The sequence below is a fragment of the Coptis chinensis genome, chromosome 1 (assembly GCF_015680905.1).
Source record: "Coptis chinensis isolate HL-2020 chromosome 1, ASM1568090v1, whole genome shotgun sequence".
Classification (NCBI taxonomy): domain Eukaryota; kingdom Viridiplantae; phylum Streptophyta; class Magnoliopsida; order Ranunculales; family Ranunculaceae; genus Coptis; species Coptis chinensis.
The window spans coordinates 83,215,966-83,235,955 of NC_141456.1; the positions used below are offsets into that span (position 1 = coordinate 83,215,966).

Consider the following 19,990-nt stretch of genomic DNA (forward strand, 5'->3'; position numbering starts at 1 on the left):
TTCAATGACATTGTCTTTCGAGAACCTTTCTGTCGAACTCAACGTGTTCAAATTAATGAAACAATTTCCCGATCCTATAATGGAGGGCGAGATTAGCTTGGTTAATAGTCTGGAACAAGATTATTTCACAAACTCTTTTCCCCCAGACGAGATACACCAATTTCTTTCTTTTGATAATCCTGAGTTTGACGATGACTCGTACATAAATGATGTCCACGCATTATTAGAGTCGGTACCACTATTTGACCCTACTGCTGCGTTGCAAACTGATTCAGAAGAACCGGATTCGCTCTTTTCCATTGAAGAGATGATCCCTCACGAATCCTTGATCCCCAATCCTCTAACTCCAGATTTAAAACCTCTACCCTTTGATTTGAAGTACGTGCATCTCGATCTCGATGGTAGTCACCCAATAATAATTTCTGCTCGCTTGACTACCAACGAAGAGGCACATTTGATTCATGTCATTCGTGAACACCGCTCCGCTATCGGATGGTCCTTAGATGATATCAAGGGAATAGACCCTAGCATATGCACGCATCGCATACATCTCAATGATGGCACAAAGACATCGCGAGAACCACAACGCCGCCTTAATCCCGCCATGAAGGAAGTGGTGAGAGAGGAAGTTTTACGTTTACTTGATGCGGGTATCATATACCCTATCTCTGATAGTGATTGGGTTAGTCCTGTCCACGTTGTTCCCAAAAAGTCCGGCATTCAAGTTGTACAAAATGAAAATGGTGAGTGCATCTCCACTCGCATTCCATTAAAATGGAGAATTTGCATTGACTATCGCAAACTTAATGCCAGAACAAGTAAATATCACTTCCCTCTCCCATTCATTGACCAGATGCTAGAACGTTTAGCCGGTCATGCTTACTACTGTTTTCGATCTTGATGGCTATTCCGGATACTTCCAAATTGTCATTGATCCCGCCGATCAAGAAAAGACAACTTTCACGTGTCCCTTTGGAACCTTTGCATACAGACGAATGCCTTTTGGTCTTTGTAATGCCCCAGGCACCTTCCAACGCTGCATGCTTCACATTTTCAGTGATATGGTGGAACGTTATATGGAAGTCTTCATGGACGATTTTTCCACCTACTGAAATTCCTTTGACGACTGCCTATCAAATCTTTCTAAAGTATTAACGCGTTGCGAAGAGAAAAATCAGGTACTCAATTGGGAGAAGTGTCATTTCATGGTTACCAAAGGACTTGTTCTAGGTCATATTGTTTCGAAAGACGGGATAGAAGTTGATAAAGCTAAAATTGTTAAAATTTCTTCGCTACCTTTCCCACATACAGTTCATGATATCCGTGCCTTTTTAGGCCATGCTGGGTTTACAGGAGATTCATTCAGGATTTTTCTAAAGTTGCTCGACCTTTAACCAATCTCCTGCTTAAGGATGCTGTATTCGACTTCAATTTCAATTGCAAACAAGCTTTTGATACTCTAAAAACCGCTCTGACTACCGCTCCTATCATTCAACCCCCTGATTGGCCTCAACCATTCGAACTAATGTGTGACGCTAGCGACTTTGCTATTGGCACCGTACTAGGCCAACGACGTGATGACAAACCCATTGTCATTTACTACGCTAGTAAAACTCTTAATGACGCTCAATGTAATTACACAACAACTGAGAAAGAGTTCCTAGCTGTTGTCTATGCTTTGGATAAGTTTCGCCCTTACCTAGTTGGAACATCCACCATCGTATATACTGACCATGCCGCACTTCGGTACTTACTCGCGAAAAAGGACACAAAACAACGATTGTTCTGCTGGATCCTTCTCTTACAAGAGTTCACCCTGGAAATCAAAGACAAGAAAGGAACCGAAAATGTCATGGCCGACCATTTATCAAGGCTGGTTGGTGACATTGATAGTGATTCTGAAGTCATCTGTGATTCCTTCCCAGACGAATATTTGTACTCTATTTTCTCATCTCCATGGTACGTGGATATCGTTAACTATCTAGTTACTGAGGAAGTTCCTTCCTCTTGGTCACGTCTTGATCATAAAAAGTTCTAATCCACTGTAAAATATTATTTTTGAGATGACCCCTACCTCTTTAAGTATTGTTCCGACCAACTCATTCGTTACATTCCGACCGGGAGCACAATCGACGTATTACCCTTTTGCCATGAACAATCTTGCGGAGGTCATTTCAGTGGAAAGAAAATTGCGGCCAAAGTATTACAATGTGGTTTTTACTGGCCTACCCTTTTTCGCGATGCACATGGACATTGCATAGCTTGCATTCGTTGTCAACATCTAGGTCGAATTACCAAACGAAATATGATGCCCCTAAATCCTATCTTGATTGTGGAAATTTTTGATGTTTGGGGCATTGATTTTATGAGACCTTTCCCTATTTCTCAAGGTTTTCTATACATTTTAGTCGTTGTAGACTATGTGTCCAAATGGATTGAGGCACTCGCATGTCGCTCAAATGACCATAAGACTGTCGTGAAATTTGTTAAAGAAAACATTTTCTCTCGTTTTGGTGTCCCCAAAGCTATCATCAGTGATGGGGGTACACATTTTTGTAATAAATTTTTTGGGTTTTTAATGAAGAAATATGAAGTTACTCACAAGGTTGCTACTCCATATCACCCACAAACGAGTGGCCAAGTGGAAGTCTCCAACAAAGAGATAAAGTCTATTATGGAGAAAACTGTCAACCCATCAAGAAAAGACTGGTCTCTCCGCTTATCGGATGCCTTGTGGGCATACCGAATAGCATTTAAGACACCTATAGGGATGTCTCCTTACCGCATTGTTTTTGGAAAACCTTGTCATTTGCCAGTTGAACTTGAGCATCGTGCCCTTTGGGCTATCAAAAACCTCAATTACAATATCATCGAGGCAAAGCAGAAGCTTAAAACTGCAATTAAATGAGCTTGAGGAGATTCGAGTGATGCTTATGATCTCTCGAATCCTACAAAGCTAACATGAAAAGAGTGCGACAAGCACATTTTTGCGTAAGGATTTTAAAATTGGCCAAAAGTTTTACTTGTACAACTCCATATTACACATTTTTCCCCGTAAATTGAAAACACGATGGTCCGGTCCTTTCATTGGTCACCGTGAAACATTATGGGGCAATCTCTTTGCTTAATCCACAAGATAACAGCGAATTTCAAGTTAATGGACAACGCCTAAAATATTACCATGAATTACGCTCACCAGATGTTGAACATACTCTTCTTCAGGATCCGGTCTACACAGACTAGATGTTTCGTTTGGCGTACTCAATCTTGTTTCTACAGAGGGTACACCATTTTGGTAGCCGGGCCATCTTCTATCTTATGATCTCCATAGTTTTTTGAAGTGTGTGGTTGCAAGTGCCGGAACCTTAGTCCACGAAAACTCTATTTCAAAACTGAGTATAAATGTCTTCTGCAACACGAGCAAACGTGCTTTTCGGTAAACGATGGGTACCTAAAATTTCACCTCCTTCCTTTTCTTCCCTTTTTTACTCTCTACCTCGCGAACTACAGCTAATCATTTGGTGTAAGTCTCACTCATTACGAATAGGGAATGGTCGTAGTACTTTTGCTCGTAAATAACGTGCACGAAGGATGGGCTGGTGTATGCATTGTCAAACACCCTTCTGTCTAGGTCTTGACTTCCTATCCGATACTAGCCAGTTTAAGGTATACTTTTGTCTGACACCAACCGCGGGATAGTCTTCGCCGCCGCCGCGCCTCCTACAGGTTGGGATTCGTCTTAAGAATCTGACGTTAAAAGACTCGATTCGTCTTGAGAATCTGACGTTAAAAGACTCGACTCGTCTTGAGGATCTGACGTTAAAAGACTCACCTTGTAGATATGTTTATATTGTTGCCTTTTCCCTTTGCATTAAGTTTTGCACATGAGATTCGTGGTCCAACCTCGGATGTCGATACTTGGAACACAAACGGGCAATGGATTCCACCGCACCAACCCTAGAATTGGTTACTTTGAGTTCCCTTGGGGCGGTTTGAGGATAGCCGTATGTAATAAGGGCAATTTTATTAGACCGTAGCGCGCACGGTCCAGGATGATACCGTCCTGCCCCTAACCCCATAATACATAGAGGTAAAGTCACAGTTTGGCTAGATTGGGTTCACTCCAGAGCCGACATGACAGTTGTCTATGAATTTAGATGGTGACTCTTCTGGACACCCAGTGTTCTTCACGTATATCTCCTTTGTATATAAATAAAATCTTTGTTTATAAATAAAACACCATCCTTCTTTTCAAAAACTCTTGTGACCTTCGAGAATGACTCATACAATTGGATAGCATTTTTCGTGCCAATCATTTCGATATCTCATTCATCCAATTCGGAGTCCAAACGAGTCGTGGGTAAGCGTTTAGATTTTTTTAGGCTTAAATCGGGCATTAGGCTTGATTTGGGCTTGGGAAATTTTTTGGCCAAACCAAAATATCGAAATCCCGCCCTTTAAACCCGACAAACCCGACCACATGCGTCACCATCACTCATTTCTTCTTCCTTAAATTCCGGATCTTGCCCCCACTAGTTTAAGTCTCACACGAGACAGGCCCACGCTAAATCCAGGTCTCGCGCGAGACTCTTACAACTCCGACCACAATTCCCTTCCGTCAGCAAGTCCCATTTCTCCCCCTCATCATTAATCAATAGCCAGCCTCTCCCTAAGACTAGTGATGGCCGGTAACAGGCGTATTTGTGTGGATAATTTTTTTGGAAATTTATTTGAAAACAGGATGTTTGCTCCATTCTTTGATAATTAAATTCACTCTAGAGGATGGGAGTACTTGTTATATGCTAATGGAGGGTTTTATTCCAAGGATTTGGTGATGAAATTCTACAACAATGGGAGCTTTAATGGCGACCATTTTTGGGTTACCTTCGAGGGTGTGCGCCACGAAGTCACACCTGTTTTGTTCTCCGGGATCACGGGCATTCCTCTGGTCGACCACGTGCTGACTCAGCAGCAGTCCATGTACCTACGGACTTACGACCTAATGCTTGACACGTTAATCGAGGGAGAGTACAACATAGGTGGAAAATGCGCGTATCAGTGCTTGGTGCGACGAAACCAGTTAGCTGTGACTCAATGGCTGGGACTGAATGCATTGGCGCCTCGAAGCCCTCAGACGTCAACAAGACCTTCCTCCACCTTCTCTGTATCCTCCAGGAGCGAAAGGGTAACTTCTGCATCGTTACCTTTCTTTTTGATATTATTACACATGCCACTCTTAGATCAGCCCCTCTTGCTGTTCTGGTAACGCAAGTTATGATTACCTTGGGTTTTCTGTCCGCCACCCCGCTACTCCCTATACCACAATATGAGAATATGCTTGTCTTCAAGAAATGCATACTGGACCCTTGGGAACCCACAGCACCAAGGGCTGCTGAGCACACTAGCATAGGTTCATCTCACCCACCCTACTTTGATGAGACTGCCATGAGTAAGATCACCCACCCCATAGAGGCCTTACGTGCTGTGAACAGTGGTTTGAGAGACATGTACACTCGCCAGGTATCGATGAGACGTACCTTGGGTGAGTTAAGGACAGATATGACCACTCGCCACGAGTCGATGACGAGACAAAGATGGGCGAATTTCAGCAGAAATGAGAGCTTCCATGACTGCATTTCAAGACCATATGCTTAGCCGGAACCGGTTCAAATGAATGTTCATGGTGAGCCAAATCGATTTCGAGCTCGGTGATGGATACTCTGGGTGATATCCAGGAGCAGTTAGCCTCCACGAGAGCTCGTACTGCACGACGTCGCAGGACTCCGGGTTTTTCTTCTGCAGCCCCCGAGGATTCTTCTGCAGCTCCTGAGGATCATCAGTAGCTAGTTTATTTTTCCAGTCTTGTATAATATTTATGTCAGATATTTGATTTACGTGTTTGCATTTCCAGCTTAATAGTAGGTTATTTCCTAAAAATTTCTGCCTGGATATATTAGTTATGTCTAATATTATATTATATAGGTAGGAACATATATAATAATATTAGTAATAATAATTTATATAAATATATATACATATATATTTTAGATGTCACACTTAACAACAAACTTTACCGTAAACTAACGTTTTATTAAACGGTCAGAAAACGGTCATGAAAACGCACAAAAAACAGTCAGAAAATGGCAATTTTCTTTCTATAAATAAGTTCAACACTTCCTCCACATTCACTCATTTCATATTCTTCCCTCTACAGTTCTTATTCTAAAAATCGTTTTTAGTCCGGCTCCAAATTTCAAGCTTCATGGATGCACTAGAAAAGTTTGAGCAGCGGCAAATTGAATATGCTAATCAAGTCTTCATGCTTGTTTGTTTCATTATAGTAATGTTGTTAATGTGGCATATAGTTCTATCTAATATTTAGGTTTGTATTTCATTCCCCGTATCATTATGTATTTCCATACCGTTGTACGTTCTTACATCTTATTGTGATAGTATATCTACATTTTCCTTGTCCCTCTACTTACGCTATTTACGTGAAAAAAAAAAAAAAAAAAAAGGGCACTCCTTATCACATGCCCCATTCTTCTCATCCACACTACATCCACTTTTGCGCATATCTTAGAAGATACACGTGGTCTAACTACCCTGTGACACATCGATCCGTATCTTTTACAATTTCGGTTTGATGCCTATTTATAACAAGGATAGACACCTCAAAAATCTAACTTCCCTTTTTCCAAAAAAAAAAAAAATCTTCACCACTCTATCTTTAATGGCCCCCACTCGAAGTTTCGTGCCCGAGCAAAATTTTATGGAAAATTTTCAAAATGGTATTTTTCATCCCTTTTTTGACACAGAAATATTACGTCGAGGATGGTACCCTCTTTTACATCATAAGCAGGCTTTTTATTCTAGAGAATTGGTCTTGTTGTTCTATACAAGCAGTTATTTCCAAAACGGGCAATTCTTTGTCCGTGCTAACGGATGCGAGCGTGAATTGACTATGGAAATCATCTCTGAGGTACTTCAAATTCCTATTACAAACCAAGGAGTACACCTTCAGGATTCACCTTTCGACAATATTAGGCATATGATGTTTGCAACTATCCTTCACGGCGAATACAACTGGAAAAACCGTATTGTTTATCAGCGATCTTTGCAAAAGAACCAATTATCTGTGATCCAATGGGTAGCTCATAATGTGCTCGGCACGTCTATAATAAGAAGACTAATAATGGAAGTAAAGAAAATTCCAGAAATTAGTAGTTTGAAGAGATACAAAAACAGTCAAAATAATAAGAAGACTAATAATTAATTTGCTAAGAAAAATACTTGCATGAGTTTGTGGAAAACCTTTGATGATAAAAAATAGTAGAAATGAGGCCTTTGGGTTTAAAAACTCATCATCTGTTTTATGAGAGAGAGAAGAAAATGGTTGCGCCTGTTCATGTCTTCATGAGTCTTGGGCAAATAAGAACTGATGAAGAGCTACTCTTAATGGCAAAAAGAGAGTACTAAATTACAAATAAAGAGCAGGTTAACGTAAGCGCATGCCCTGGTCCTTCAATAAGATTTTACAAGTCTAGCGTTTGGACGTATAAAAGAAATTTAAATCGGCATAAAAATTTAATTGTGTTTAAAGTTTGCAATTAGTCATTTCTAGAGAAAACAAAGAGTTTTTTTGTTTAATTTCACAATTAAGAATCCAATTAAGTTTTAATCCAACTCATGGGCTGTCATAGTGGTTATATCGGTACACGTAAAAATTTAATTATGTTTAAAGTTTGCAATTAATAATTTTTAGAGAAAACAAAGGGGGGTTTTTTTTTTGTTTAATTTCACAATTAAGAATCTAATTAATTTCTAATCCACCTCATGGGCTATCATCGTGGCACTCGTCTTGACCCTTGATTTATACCCCCTGATAATCAATCCTTTAGGTCTTTGTCCTTTTGCGTCCGCAGTCTAAAATCCAAAGTCAGTAAACGTCCGATTAGTCAAGTTACCTTACTCACGTGGGTTGGTAACATAGGTCGAGTAAGGGATTGTCTATACCTTAGGGCTAGGCAAGGTTCACAACTGGATTTACAGCCTTTAATGAGTAAGATTTTAGTTTGTTACTTAATTAAAACTTGGAATGCAAGTAACATAAAATTACGACGATTGATTTCTAAAGAAATTAATAGAGAGAGATATAGGAAAAAGTTAATCATATTCATGCAAGGTCAGTTTCAACAGTTAGAGTACCATATCACTACAGCTCTAATCCGTCTCGAGTTCATAGACAAACCCGAGACGGCGTCGAGTATCGATCCCTAGTGAGATGCACTCATCTCTGAGTTCATCTCACTAGCATAAGGAGTTGAACTAACATTCCATCTCTGGAATATCATTTCAGCTCCTGGTTTGATTCTACATCAGCTGGACAAACCAGAGGGCTAACGACCACCATAGGGTTTCGCACGAGACTTGACCTAGTGTAAACTGGGTCTCTCGCGAGACTGTTATGGAGTATCAACACTCCAACTTTGGTCAAACTCAGTCATTTTGGGACCAAATATATAATATAAACCTATTTCGGAAGTAGTGATTCTGGAATACTAAAATGCACTCTGATCCTCACATGAGTATCATTAACCCTCCCCTTGGGAGGATTTTAGCTCATGGTCCTTTTATGGATTGATTGTTCTTGCTGTATGCAATGAATAAGTAAAAAGAAGTGAATGAAGAACAAGAATTTAACTTGAAGAAAAATAGATTTTATTGAAGTGAAATACTTACTGTACCTAATACAAGCTTTAAAAGAAAGGAACTACTACTGTATGAAAGTGCAAAACAACAGAATGAAAAATGCAAGAATGAAAACTAGCTTCCCCCCTTCTTTCATCCCAAATATATATCCCTCCTTTTGAATTTCACGTGAAGCCTTCCATTTAATGTTTTGTCCTTTTCCTATTTATAATAATCCAAACTTTGTAAGTTTGTCTTTTCTTCATTTGCAACATCAAATCATGTATTAATTCTTGTTTTGTCTTCTCTTTATTTGCAAGGTGGCACACAAGTGTCTTGCCCCTTGTCTATGCATGATGACTCACCATTTCTTGTGGGCCCGTAGAGTGGGTTCACGTGTTGTGTCCAGTGGTGGCTCGGATTTTGGCATTTTTACAACCTTTTGTCTTTGCGTAGAGCTCGTCGCTCTGGTTGTTATGGCAGTTCACTTGCCAAAATCGGCGTCCAGGTTTGAAAGATGTGAGCTTCGGAAGTTTGCTACTTCTTCACATGTGGACCCATTCTGCACTGGTTTTGTCCCTTTGGAATCTTGAGCTCTAGTCAGGCTTTGTTGGGCTTCACTGGGGCTGAGTGGGAAGACTTCAAGTATGCACAGTATTCCCGTACTTTGATGCAAGTTTTATCATCATATTCACGTTAACTGCAAAAACCTACAAAAGTACGAAAATATAATTATTTCATGATTATTAAACACATAATTAAACAAAATGCTATGTCTCTATGGGGTTTAGTATTACAGTTTTGGGTGCTTATCACACCACCCCAAAATAGCACTTTGCTTGTCTTCAAGCAAAGAAGAGACAAGAAAATGATAAGTAGCCAAAAATGTGTTGTCCTAAACTAAGTCTTATTTCGCAGAGTGTGGTTGCATTGACCGTATGCAACAAGGCCTTAAATCACTAGTGGATGAGTTATAGCCTCGTGAGAGTTTTCCAGAAAAGATACTCACAATATTCATCTATACTACAATGACTCAGTAACAAAGGCTTGTTCCCATAATTAATCTCAGATATCTATACATGTCACTAGCGGAGGAAACAAGGATTAATTTTTTTGAAATTCAAGTTAATATACATTCAATAATCAAAACATCTACATATGAACATACATGCAGTGATCTTTACAATGAAATGTACGAGCAAGGCCATTTCTGGATCATTTGGATAGCGTCCTTAAGTAGGTTCTCATAGGAATGTGTCGGAACACAAATTCTCTCATATTTTTTTTCACTCAAGTTTTGCTAACTCCAGTGTGTAGTGGGCACACATTTCTTCACATACTCAATGACAGTCAAAGGAGCCGAGGTCGAGAATTCACGTTTACTATTTATTATCACACCATCATACTCCTAATTGAGTTAGAGGTCTTTATTAGGTGTTATGAGGCTTAGGTGGTAGTGTAAAAGAAAATGGAATGAAAAATTAAAAAATGATAAGTATGAGAGAATAAGGTCTTCGAGATATTTACACTAGAGAAATCCTTATTTTCTTTCCTATTTCTAACATGAGTTTCCATACTTAGCTTTTTTAAGCTTTTACATTCCCTTTTGATTTGATTTTGGGGGAAATTCTAACTTTGATTTTTCTTTTGATTTTTGGAAACATATTTCTATTTTTCTTTTTCTTTTCTTCTGAAGCAAGTAACTGATTTTGATTTGTGACAAGATTTTCTCTTCATTTTTCCACACATCATCCTATTTCTCATACTCATCATCTAGGTGGGCCTATTTATTTGTGGTTAATAGATGGGTAAGAATTTTTTTGGTGAAAATGAACGGGTTAATGAAAGGTTCAGTGGGTCAACTAGTGGTAAAATTTTTATAGGTATGAATTTTTGGCTATATCGATCCAAAGAAGGCCTAAATTCTTGCCTAAGATTCGGGTAGTGATTAAGTAAGTAGACGCGTGATTTTCTCTTTTCGGAAAAGCTACTCCTCTGTGTCATTACTCATATATTACACATGTTGAGGTTTTTTAGTTAGATTCTCACAGAATATGGAAATTAAGTTGTCTAACCGTGGGTCCCAGAAACTTACTGCTATGTATATTCAATGACATACATGAATACTCATGAAAAGATGTAAAAACCATTGCATATGTATTAACTTAAGTTTCTAAGAACAAACCCTAATTCTAATGCTAGGGTAAGATTTCTAGACATTTTTCATCACAGAAAATGAAATAAGACTTTGTTACTAAATACACTTATTTAGACAGAAAATAAAACTATATACAACCTATAAATGCTTAATTTTTGTGGAAGGTTCTAACCACCCCCAAACAGTAGGACGCTGTGTCCTCAAAGTGTCAAGAGGAAGAAAGAATATACCTGAGAGGATTGAGCAAAAATAAAGCTGATATTCAACAAAAAATTATGCTAACACCACATATATTATACAGCACAAAAGGGAAAGGACACTGTTAGGTTATTTATTTTTCACATCAAAAAGTAAAACAACAAAAAGGTACATCAACTTACACTGCCCTAATTACGAATTAGGGGTATGTCCATTCTAACTTCATCTCTATCAAAGTGCCATTCCTTGGCATTACGCTAGTTTATCATGGTCTGCCAAACTTCACTCCACTTTCTCTTTTTAGAAGTGTCCAAATGTGCTATCATGTCTTTGTCTTTAGGGAAGCAACGAACATACCTCAGGTACCTTGAAGAGCGCCGACGCCAGACCCGAAATCTCAAAGAACGAATAATCCTGTTCACCAGACATATAGAATCTACTCGTACCCAGTCATGAAAAGTGGCCGAAAACTGTGGGAAGAATGGCCTCATTATCCGGCATGCAGTAACGGGCAAGGTGATATACTGGTGTCGAAAAAGTCGAGCCCTCTTCAGGTTCTCAATTACGAGGTTCGTGATGTTGAAGAATGTATGTTGTTGAGCGAGAGCATGAAAAGTCTTGCAAGCTGATGTGGAGGTAGTGGAAAAATGCCAATCTCCCATGATGTTCAGAAGGATAAATAACATTGTAGTCCTGACATTCATTGTCATGCTTGCTAGGGGAATTGTTTTGTCCAGCCATCGTCCAGGTTCCTCATGTTTGATGACTTGGGTGAGGCCATCGCCATAGCGTCCGGCGAAATCTTCCCAAAAGTAGTAATTAAAGGAATTTTGTATGATGTATTGAATGGTGGGGGTTGGCTAGTGATAGGGAAGGTCCAAAGTCGTAGTAAATGATAGTTTTACCTACGAATAAGCAACGAGACTCAACCGCAAGTAAAACTAAAACTATTTTGTGCTTATATTATCAAATTTTTCTACTCTGGATGCTATTGCAATATAGTTAGAATAAAAGATTCGTTCCACTCCTAGTTCTTTAGAATTCTAAGTTAACTACGATTATCAGTCTATCAAAGTTAATGAGAGTAACGACAGAAATATACTACGATGGGAAACTACTAATCAATATGCAAATAACAAAATGACGGAATTCAAATACTAACTTGACAATAGAGAATGAAATAGGGGAATTTGATTCCACCTTGATTCAACTTAATTAACTAATAAAGAAATGTCGTAATCCAAATTTCAATGCTTTCGCATAACAAATTAGTATTTCTAATCCCTAATTATTCATGACAATCTCTACCAAATAATAAATAGCATGTGAAGCAATCAAACCCATTCTCATGGTGTACTAATTACTTTCTAAAATTGAATAGATTATCACGACAATTTCTAAGCTAACAAAATCAAGTTTTCATCAAGGCTTCCTCAAACCCTTCTAATGGAAGTTTTAGCCTTGAGTCATTAAACTATCATTTCTATATGAATTTAAGCAAGACATGATATAAAGATTATAAATTTACTATATTGATCTAATCAAGGATTCACAACTGAATTAACAATTAAGAAATAATTAACAACTAATAACTGAATTTAGATATAAGTAATTTAATAAACCAAAACTAAATTTATGAATAACTAACTACTTTTATTAATCTAATGAAGAATTATCAATGATTCAATAACTAAATTAAAAGCAAGGTAATAAAACTAATTAATGGAGTCTAAGCTAATTTATTTTCTAATCTAGGTCTAGCTAATGAGTCTCCTCCTTTCCTCCTTTCAAGAAGAGAAAGAGATCCCCAATTTCGTGCATGGGCCTGGAGCCCAAAACCCAATTTCTTCAGTCCACAGAGGTCTTTTCAGTTGGATTTGACTTCAACAGACTTTTCGTCTACTTTTGCTCATCTAATTGGGTCAAGGTTTGGACCATTGGAAATGTCTTTCCAAGACGGTCATTTTGACATAAGGTAGGCATAATTCCGAGGTCTGAGTCTAAAGATAATGTCTTCTAAGTTTTTTGATTTTTTGTCTTATTTATTTCTCAAGTTGACTTTGACTTTTCAGCTTTGACTGGGATTTAAAAAGGTTTTTTCTCCTTGAATCTTGGTCTTTAATCACATAACTTCTTAGCAACCAACCATTGCTCCTTTATCTCGCAAAAGTGACACATTTCTGCACATAATTGACTCCAATGCCTAAAATACATAAAATCACATAATCAGCATTAACTCTTATTTATTACTAGCATAATTGGTCTAAAAGTATTATTGTTAAGGGGTTAAAACTACAGTTTTGGGCTCTTATCAAACCACCCCCAAACAGCATTTTGCTTGTCCTCAAGCAAATATGAGAAATTAAAATAAGTGACCAAAAATGGAGTTCTAACTAATCTTGTTTCACGAAGAGAGTCACGATTGCATTGACCATATCAACAGGCGCTTAAACCACTAGGAATTCCCTAGTGGACGAGTTATAACATCGTGAGAGTTTTCCAGTGAGGGTACTCACAAACTTCATCTATACTACAATGACTAAGAAATAGAACTACTGTTTCCTTATTTATGTCTCAACTATCTATATATCTCACTAGCAATGAATACAGAATAATCAAGTTGAAACCTAAGCTAATATATGCATAATAATCAATCATCTACGAATAAGCATATATACAATGAGTAATACTATGAAATGCACTAGCAGGTCCGTTTCTGAAATTTTGGAATAATGTCCTTAAGTAGGTCCTCACATAAATGTCAAGACAAAAACACTCTGATTTTTCTGCTCAAGTTTCTCTACTCCAGTGTGCAGTAGACACACTTTACCTTACAATCTCAATGACACACAAGGAAGTCGAAGTCGACCAAACACATCTGTCACTTACTATCACACTAACCTATTCCTAATTGAGCTAGAGATCTTATTTAGGTGTTGCGGGGATTAAGAGATGGTTTGAGAATGAAGGAAATTGATATTCAAAAAGAACAAATCTGAGATAATAGGGTCTTCATATTACGTAACTATAGAAACCCTTGTTCTTTTGCTTCTACACTTTGTTTCCTTCCTTAGCCTTTTTATTTTGGCTTTTTGACTCATTTTATTTTTTTAGAATTCTAACTCTTTATTTTATTTTATTATTTGGGTGGAAACTTTCTTTTCTTATTCTTTTCTGAAACAACTAACTAATTTTTGTTTACACAGGTTTTTCTTTTCTCTTTTCTTCACTCATTCTATTCTCAGACTCATTCTATGCCAAAATGGCATCACAAATTTGTGACACTGTTTTGGCATCACTAATTTGGCCGGCATCACAAATAATAGTAATGCCAAAATGGCGTCACTAATCTAATTTTAGATTTAAAAAAATAATAATTATTATTTGCTCTCATACATACACCCTGTAGAACTGGCCATCTACATGTAGACAAACCAAGACAACACATTTAAAAAACAAATAGCTCCATAAAATGCACAAGTACACCATCATTCTCATTCAAGAATATAGCATTCAATCTATCACTATTAAAATTCTCTAGTCACTAGCAAACACAAACACTAAGTACTTACATTTTTCAAAAGAAAAGTACAATGCAAAAAGTACATTACATTTTGCATCTAATTTACTCTTGGGAGATGTATTACTGTTGCAGTTGAAGCTTTCCAACCACCCATTTTCCTTCTGCAATGAGGATAGTGTCTCCACCACAGAGTTCACTGGAATGGCGCTAGCTGAGACTGGCTGTTGTGGAGATGCTGGAGGGCTAGAGCCTTGGGGAGGCAGGAAAACTCCAGTACCAGGAAGTGGGAGTCTCGGCAGAGGGTGCCTTGGAGGTGGAACAACAACCCAGCCAGATGATGCAGTTGGTAGTGGAACTGGTGCAGGATACGGCATGGCTGGTGCCACTGGAGAAGTAATGAACATTAGCTGCATACTGTTAGGTGGTGGAAGGTGCTGCTGATGGATGGGTGGCATCGGCAATACCCCAGTTGTTGCAGCAGCTCCAAAATGCTTAGCTCCAAGTGGATATCTTAGATGACTTGACTGTCTTGGTGGCCTACTTGGTGGTTGGGCCTAGGCCATGGCTGGTGCTGCAGCAGATAAGGGTACATTCTGTCCATCTGTCAGCATGGCTTTCTTTGGTCGAGATTTTGTGAAGGTAAGGACTCGCTGCCTATGGACAGATGGGATTGCAGGCAAAGTCTGCACTTTTACCTTCGATCGAAAGAAGAGATCTGTTTCAAGAAGAAATACCAGCTATTAAAAGAAGTCAAATAGCTTCTGCATATTTGCTAGTAGCCATCATCATTTAGTTTTCGGATAGTATATAAATCAATCAGATAAACAGAGAAAATATCACAAGGAAGCTAAGTTTGATAGTAAGAGATGAGTGACAAAATAATGACGATGATAACAAATCAATATTGGAATAAAAATTAATGAGGATAACTTGCAGCAAAATAATAATGACAATTTTGAAAGAATTACATCCCTAATGATAAGAGAAACCACAGGAAAATCAAAACATAAACCCCATGCCAAAAAAGAAGCTTTTGAAATTACTCTGGTGATAGAAAAAGCTTAAGAGAACCTCTAAATTCTCCCGGATGACCTCCTCCAATAACTTTGCCAAAGGTCATGTCACATTCTGTCAAAAACAGAACACAGACAGGCCTTCCAAACCAAGGTAGAGATATATGAGGCTGTAAGTGATCCCCCTGTGAAAAAGAGCAAACATATGTATCGTAAAGCATTCAAACAGTTATTCAATTGACTATTTTCTATTCTGAATTATATTATCTACCTGAGGAATGCAGAGACTTGCAATTGTGAGGCATGCAATGAGATCTCCCTTAAATTTACTAAAGTCATAGTTTAAGCCCCACTTCGAGAATAGGAATGAGAGTCTGGAGTCCAAGAATGAACTTTCTAGACCCTGGTTGGTGCTTGAAAGGACGTAATGGATCGTCTGAGAAGAAAGTTTCTTTCACTTGGCTCTTGAATTCCTTAAACAAATTCTGCTTTGCAGGCAATCCAACCTTGTGTATAAACGCTGCTTGGTCTCATGGCGGTGAGAAGATGACATACTTCTAATATCGACCTCTTTCCTTTCAAAGTTTTCACCAGAAGGATGAGCCATTGGAATGTGTGATAGGTGCGGAGATGATCAAAGAATATTATACTGGCCTGTAGGAAACAAAAACACAATGTCCAAATCAGGAAAACAGTGACAATAACAACAACGACTGATGCTTGAAATAAAGTAGTACACCTTGCCAATGGCTATTCTCAAATCTCAAATAAAGTAGTACACCTCAAATAAACTTCTCAAGGATATCATTGTTTTTCAGTCTGTAAATTTGTCTGGCAAAACAACAATACACTGCATTACTTTCTCAGTTGATTCGATGAAAAATGACAAACAAGAGAAGCCAAACAATAATTGCTGAAAACAAGAATGTAATTTTCACAATGAATAACTTATTAGTGAAGTTCAAGTTTTTCCATTTGAGTTTTTATTATAAACTTGTTGTTGCTTTCTCAAGCTTGATTTTTTTTCCGATGAATATCTCAAGCACGATCAGTAAAGAACTTAAGATATATAAATATAGAGTATCAAAAAATCCACAAGAAACTAATTAAAAACAATAACTAAGGAGACAAATCTATTTCTTAATTATACTTTAACTTGACAAAAAATAAAGTGCCATTAAACAATTCTGAATTTGCCCAAAGAAATACAAAAACAATAATCAGAACAACACTGGCTCTGCATTGAACCGAAGAGCCAATGTTACAAATTGATGTAAACAACATAATGATTAATTGACTGCCAACCAACTATTAGCTATTGAAACGAAAATTTACTTCTTTCTGCACCTGGGTATTTCTGCTATGTAAGTAAAAGAGAATGAGCAAGAACAAAAAACCAAAAAGGGAATTACTCACCTCCTGTTTTTGTTCGTTGTCCTTGATGTGGCCCACAAGCTTTACATGAACACCATCAAATGTACTCAGTCTTATGGGACCTACAAAAGGCTTTCTAACTCAAAAATCACTTTTGAATCCTAGGAAATTTTTGGGAAGAAGTTAAACCAAATTTTTTTGGAAACTACTAATGACAACTCACTCCCCCTTTCCAGCAATCTCTAGTCAACTCACATTATGGGCATGCACTAACTCTACTCAATCCTAGGATACAATTAAGATGTTCACACAATTTAAATTGACATCCAAAAAATAAAAGATGAATTAATGTAAAGGTGCAGCATATAAAATACCTTGAAGACCCGTTCGACAAACACACTTTGCATAGTGAAAGGCATTCCTCAAACAATAGGAGTTCCACCTGCCCTTGCTCTGAACAGTCACTCCAAGAATCACTAATGTAAACAAATAGATTACCTTTTCATCAAAGCACCTAAAAACAAATACACTAAATAAGAATTTCATTCACCACTGGGCCGGAAACATTTTTCCAAGCTTCTCCATTTCTGAATTTTGGTATCCTACCTAATAACACCATTCATATATTAAACACTAAAATCAAATAATTAACACAAAAGGACAAAAGGGCGCACTACTGAAAACATCAAGGTTTAAGTATCTAGTAGGCTACTTACCATCCAAACTATGCGACTTCCATCAAATTGCCGACCATTTAAGCTATATCTTGCATCATTAGCATTGTGCGGATCACTAAATTCCTATACAGAAAAGGTAAGAACAAGGATAAACATATGAGAAGAAGCTTATAGCTGCGTAATGTTCTGCTTAGAGATGCTTGAAACACAACTACGAGAGAGAGAACAAAAACACTTACAGTAAAGGCGAAATCATGCTTCAGATCCACATCGCGTACTCAGCGGAAACGGTTGCCAGAAACAGTAAGGCCATCATGACTTAAGTACCAAAGGCTTTTGATACTTAGTCCTTCACAGAAGAACTAAACACCAAGGGCACTAGCAGCGACACCACCAGCAGCAGCAGCAGGCACCAGCAGCGACACCAGCAACAGCAGGTACCAGTGGCAGCAGCAACACCCAGCACCAGCAGGCACCAGCAGGTCCATGGCAGCAGCAAACAGCAGGCAGGTACCCAACACACACTCCACCCAGCAGCAGCAGCACCCAGCACACAGCACCACACTCACTCACCACACAGCACCACACTCACTCACACACTCACACACTACCACCTACGTACACACACTCACACGCTACCACCACCAGCCAACACACACTCAGACCACATGCCAGCACCACCACCACACTATGACTGGTAACAGCAACACATCGACCATAAGCAGTTGAGCACCAAGACTGGTGTGGCTATAAACACACATGTAATCCTACAAAAGTGTTTTTATTAGCTAGAAACCTTGCTTTCTATGCAGACAATGCAATTTAGATCATAAAAGCATCACAATCAATGTTCAAACACCATGGAAATGTCAGATGTTCTCAAGTAACTTGAAGCTAAAGTACAATCAAAATTTTAACAAACGAAAAGTCGACATCTAAGTCTAGCAGACCAAAGGATAGACATAACAAAATGAAATATTTACGGGAAACAAAAAATATGTAATCATGCACCAGTCAATAACAATTCATATGCAGAATGCTAAAGAAAATGTCCCCAAGCAAATCATAGTTCTTCATTCAGTTTTCACAAAAGCCACATCTTATACTAGTACTAGCACTTCCATACGTTTTCACCTCCTTAAACCACGCCTCTTTCAGTTATCCAACTAGAACTGTTAAACAAGCCTAGTGTAAATTCAGTGTGAGCATGATCAAACCATCTCATTTTTCCTCATTACTCAATAATGGATTCACAATTAAAGGGAAAAAATCCCTATTATGCATATAATTCTAACATTATCAGGATCATTAAAAGAAACTAAACTATAAACGTTCAAGGTTAAGCAAATTACCTTCGGCAGCATCCATCTCCTTCTCAACCTTTGCCTGCATCGCACAAAGAGCTCCCACAACCTTTGCCTTCTCAATCAGTATTTCTATACCATACAACATATATATCCACAATTGCACAGCTATAAGAATCTTTAAATGCATTGGAGCCATAAATTTTATGAATCAAATATGTCTAAGAGAACCCACAATGTAATGTAGACCCTGGCGTACCAACTGGTGTATCAAACAGCAAAAAAAACATGAAAAAATATATGAAATATTATTAGAGCAGAAGAACTATGAAGCTTACAAACACTAACCACGTTCACTAAGTTAGAATTAGTTCAGCACAACGAAAAAAAACTCCATGGGAACAAAACGAAAACGAAAATCATGGTGTTAGAAATCCCAAACACCTAAATCAAGACAAACAAAACTTATCTTCATCGACTGTAGCAGTATGGAAACCTTATAAGATCGAAAAGAGAGTACAAAACAAAATTGCGTCCTTTATTTCACCTTCGTCAAAATTAGGGAATATGAAACTACGTTTTTTATGCTTGGGAGAATAATAGAGAGGGACAAATTGAACGAACAGATTTAGGCATTGAGATGGAAGGGTTTCTCTCTTTCTGATCTCGTGGCACATGCGAACACGTGCACTGGTTTTAATTTTTTATTGACTATTATATTCATACCTTTCACGCCTATATGCCGTCAGTATTTTTTTCAGCAATTACTTTTAAAAAACTAAAATAACTTTTTGATTTATGGTGACGCTAAAAAATGAAAACTGACGCTTAATTGCCGTGACAAAGTTTCTGACGCTATTTTCACATTACAAAAACTCAAATGTCCCGGTCACAAAATTCCAGTAATGGTGTAGTGTTAGGCTATATTCTCACATGATTTATAGAATAAATACTCTAGCCTAGATTTCAGACACTTACTGTCAGACAATCATAGATACTCATGTAATATATTTATCGATAGATACAAAGATTATTACCTACATATTAACCTA

At 38.0% G+C, this 19,990-nt stretch overlaps 1 protein-coding gene and 1 long non-coding RNA gene across 3 annotated transcripts; both read right to left on the minus strand.

Moving 5' to 3' along the window:
* Positions 1–14,494: 14,494 nt before the first annotated feature.
* Positions 14,495–16,190, minus strand: LOC147525495 (uncharacterized). Its single transcript, XM_086579542.1, has 4 exons — positions 16,090–16,190; positions 15,855–15,996; positions 15,642–15,768; positions 14,495–15,285 (listed from the first exon to the last, which is right to left on the minus strand). Exons 1-4 carry the CDS (start codon positions 16,188–16,190, stop codon positions 15,125–15,127), a joined length of 531 nt encoding a protein of 176 aa, XP_086435668.1. The 3' UTR covers positions 14,495–15,124.
* Positions 16,191–16,202: 12 nt separating this feature from the next.
* LOC147525496 (uncharacterized) lies at positions 16,203–18,013 on the minus strand. 2 transcript variants are annotated; one of them, XR_015221810.1, is made up of 6 exons: positions 17,874–18,013; positions 17,674–17,757; positions 17,508–17,563; positions 17,332–17,410; positions 16,365–16,414; positions 16,203–16,237 (listed from the first exon to the last, which is right to left on the minus strand). It is a non-coding gene; the product is annotated as an uncharacterized LOC147525496 (long non-coding RNA). The 2 variants fall into 2 exon arrangements; XR_015221808.1 differs by having other exon boundaries at positions 16,323–16,414.
* Positions 18,014–19,990: the final 1,977 nt, after the last annotated feature.